Here is a 2,818-nt window from a genome sequence, read left to right as displayed (position 1 = left end):
ATAACAACAACAACAAGGCACAAAGGTAACAGCACGTTCATTTAATACGCACTAGTGGAGTGGATGATAGGCGTTAATAGTTGATGATAAACAGAGTTGGAGGGAGTGGTGTTTGTGTGGACAAGTTGAGAGCTGAAATTTCTGCGTGTTGTTACAGCTGTTGATCAGATGCTGGGGGAGTCATCTTCATCTTGGAGGGGCGGTAATAAAGCTCAGGAGGTCAGAAGTACAGTCCTGAGGGTGTGTCCCACGCAGGGCAGCTGCTGGGAGAGTCACGGGACAGGGTCCCTGGCCTCAGACCGCACTGCTGCCCCCAGGAGTGTTGTGGCCACCTCCTGTTTGTCATTAGAAACCCAGGGAAGGAGACAGGATTCAGTTCAAGTGCGTGACCTTCATTGGGGAGGATGACGCCCAGGCTGAGTGAGCAGAGAACGCAGTCTGAGCATGTAAGGCTGCGATCTCAGAGTGGACTCTGGGTGACGGAAAACCCCAGCCATGCGGTCAGACCTGAGCGGCCTGCTCCAGGACTCCGAGGAGGCTGTGGCCGGGGCCACTTTCTCTCCGTTTCCTGGCTCGTGCTCCTCTGGGTGCCCTGTGGGGGCACTTCTCACCTCTACCCCATGTCCACTTGGCTCGTGGTCTGGCAGGAATGTCAGGGAGGGTCTTCTCTCCATGTCTCTGAGGGGCTGCATTTGGTTACTCCATGAGCCCACCCTGACATGCTCACTGTGGTCGGGGGCACGCAGAGCTCAGATGGCTGCCATAGGCTTGGGTCCTGTGTGCTGTCCTTGGAGTTGGGTGAGGCCCCTCAGAGTCACCTGGCCATGGGTGAGTCACCCGACCGTTATCCCAGGAAGGAGGGAGATCCGTGCAGACTGGGCAGTAAATAGCCACCGTCCTCCATCCAAGCCCGTTTCTGCCTGGAATGTCGTCCCCCCCAAGCCGTGCACCTGGTCCTCACTTGGTGGGGCCCAGCTTGCTTACCTGGCAGCCCCCCAGAGAGGCCTGTCCCGCCCACTTCCTGTGCCCTCCTTGTCTTTGCAGTACTTCCCCGGTGACATCTTCAAGGAGGCCCTGTCCACAGTACAGAGCCAGCGCCTAGCACGGTGCCTGGCTGAGGCTCTCAGTGTCTCACTGCTTGTCCTGTTTGTATGAACAGCTCATTGATTCTGGGTTTCATATGGTTTTTAACCAGGCCTGTTGACAGCAGGTTGATTGCAGCTCATCGTGTTGCGGAGTGGCACTGCTCCATGGGGTTTTGGCTGTCACCGTTAGGGAAGCAGGTCACCTGGCCTTCCTTTTCCGGTGCTGTCGGCTGGGTTTGAACCGCCAACCTTTCGGTTAGTAGTTAAGTACAAACCATTTGTGCCACCCAGACCTTAGGTCTTAATTGTTTTTCTCACTGTGATTGATTTTATTTGTTTCAAGAAATGAACAAAGATACAATACGGGAAATAGAATGGAATTTATTCCGAGGATAATTTGTACTTTCTTCAATGTTGTATGTAACTTGGAGTTTTTGTTTTTGCAGGTGATATAGTGGGGCTGTATGACTCGGCTAATGACAGCAGTCAGCTGGCCTCAGGGATTCTGACCCGGGTCACCCAGAAATCGATCACGGTGGCCTTTGATGAGTCTCCTGATTTCCAGTTGAGCTTGGACCAAGACGGTTCGTACAGACTGCTCAAACTTGCCAACGACGTCACTTACAAGCGACTGAAAAGGTGAGTGTGTGTTCAGATCACACGTAACATTTTCCTTAAGCACATCTGACTCCCCACTACGTTTTCTGCTGAGCAAACCCAAAGCAACTGCAGCACCCAACTGAATGCGTGAGCCACCAGTGGTGGGCAGGGCTGGGCAGGGTGGGCCGGAGTGGGGCTGTGGGGCGGGGTGGAGTGGGGCAGGGCTGGAGCTGGACGGGGTGGGATGGAGTGGGGTGGGGGCAGGCCTGGGCAGGGGCAGGCACTCTAGATGGGGTGGTACTTGGCACAGGGCAGGGGCTCAGCCCAGGGGCTCAGCACAGGCTGGGCTCAGAGGATGGGACGGTGGCTCGGGCGTGGGGCAGGGCAGGGGCTGGAGCAATGGTCGATGGCTCTGGCTTGGAGTGGGGGTTTAGGGCGGTGGAGGGCCCTGAAATTGCTGCTTCTCGCCGGCTCCTGACCTCAGCGTTCTCCTTTGGCAGAGCTCTGCTTGCCCTGAAGAAGTACCATTCAGGCCCCGCGTCCACCCTCATAGAGGTCCTCTTCGGGGAATCCGCCCCCGGTCCCGCTGTTGAAACACGTAAGAACTTTAGGGTTTTCCTTTTCAACTGCAATTGCTTTTGAAAGCATCTAGAAGAACACGATCTTGGGACATCTTAGCAGGTGTGAGAATGTACGGTAAGTTAAGCATGGGTTTGCTAGTGCTTACCCACTAGTCTGTAGTGAACAATTTCACCTTTTTGCTGCCCCATCACAGCCTCTGCTTCTGGGTATGGCTGGGCATCCGCCTCTCTCCCAACCCTACCCCACCTTCCGACAGAATCGGAGCCTCTTCAAAGTTACAGTCCCTGGCAGGGGCAGGGTGTCTGGTCAGCAGGGGCTTACCTTGCTTACTGGGTACCCTGCCCTGAGTTACAGTAGAGATTTCTCCAGGTTCCTCTATTGTCATCTGGGCCGAGAAGCCCTCCCTGATCCTGCCCCACTCCCAGGACTAGTCTTCCTTGAGAGAGTGCTCCAGGCAGTGTTGGCTGGGCACCAACAAATTTACCTAACAAAGCGCCAGTCACTCACAGTTCAGACCTTTATTAGAAGCAAGGACATTTCCATAAAGGTGG

At 55.0% G+C, this 2,818-nt stretch overlaps 1 protein-coding gene across 1 annotated transcript in view; it reads left to right on the top strand.

The window, feature by feature from the left end:
• Positions 1 to 404: 404 nt before the first annotated feature.
• Positions 405 to 2,818, top strand: part of IGHMBP2 (immunoglobulin mu DNA binding protein 2) — a 25,420-nt gene continuing 23,006 nt past the window's right edge. The window contains exons 1-4 of the mRNA XM_007944919.1: positions 405 to 446; positions 1,045 to 1,126; positions 1,532 to 1,724; positions 2,186 to 2,283. Of these exons, the coding sequence (XP_007943110.1) occupies positions 405 to 446; positions 1,045 to 1,126; positions 1,532 to 1,724; positions 2,186 to 2,283 (415 nt within the window). The remainder of the gene's footprint in view (positions 447 to 1,044; positions 1,127 to 1,531; positions 1,725 to 2,185; positions 2,284 to 2,818) is intronic.

The sequence above is a fragment of the Orycteropus afer genome, unplaced genomic scaffold, assembly GCF_000298275.1.
Source record: "Orycteropus afer afer isolate SDZICR_OR568_19922 unplaced genomic scaffold, OryAfe1.0 scaffold00130, whole genome shotgun sequence".
In the NCBI taxonomy this organism is placed as follows: domain Eukaryota; kingdom Metazoa; phylum Chordata; class Mammalia; order Tubulidentata; family Orycteropodidae; genus Orycteropus; species Orycteropus afer.
Note: the sequence above shows the minus strand (reverse complement) of the source record. Positions and strands in the feature narration are given on the sequence as shown.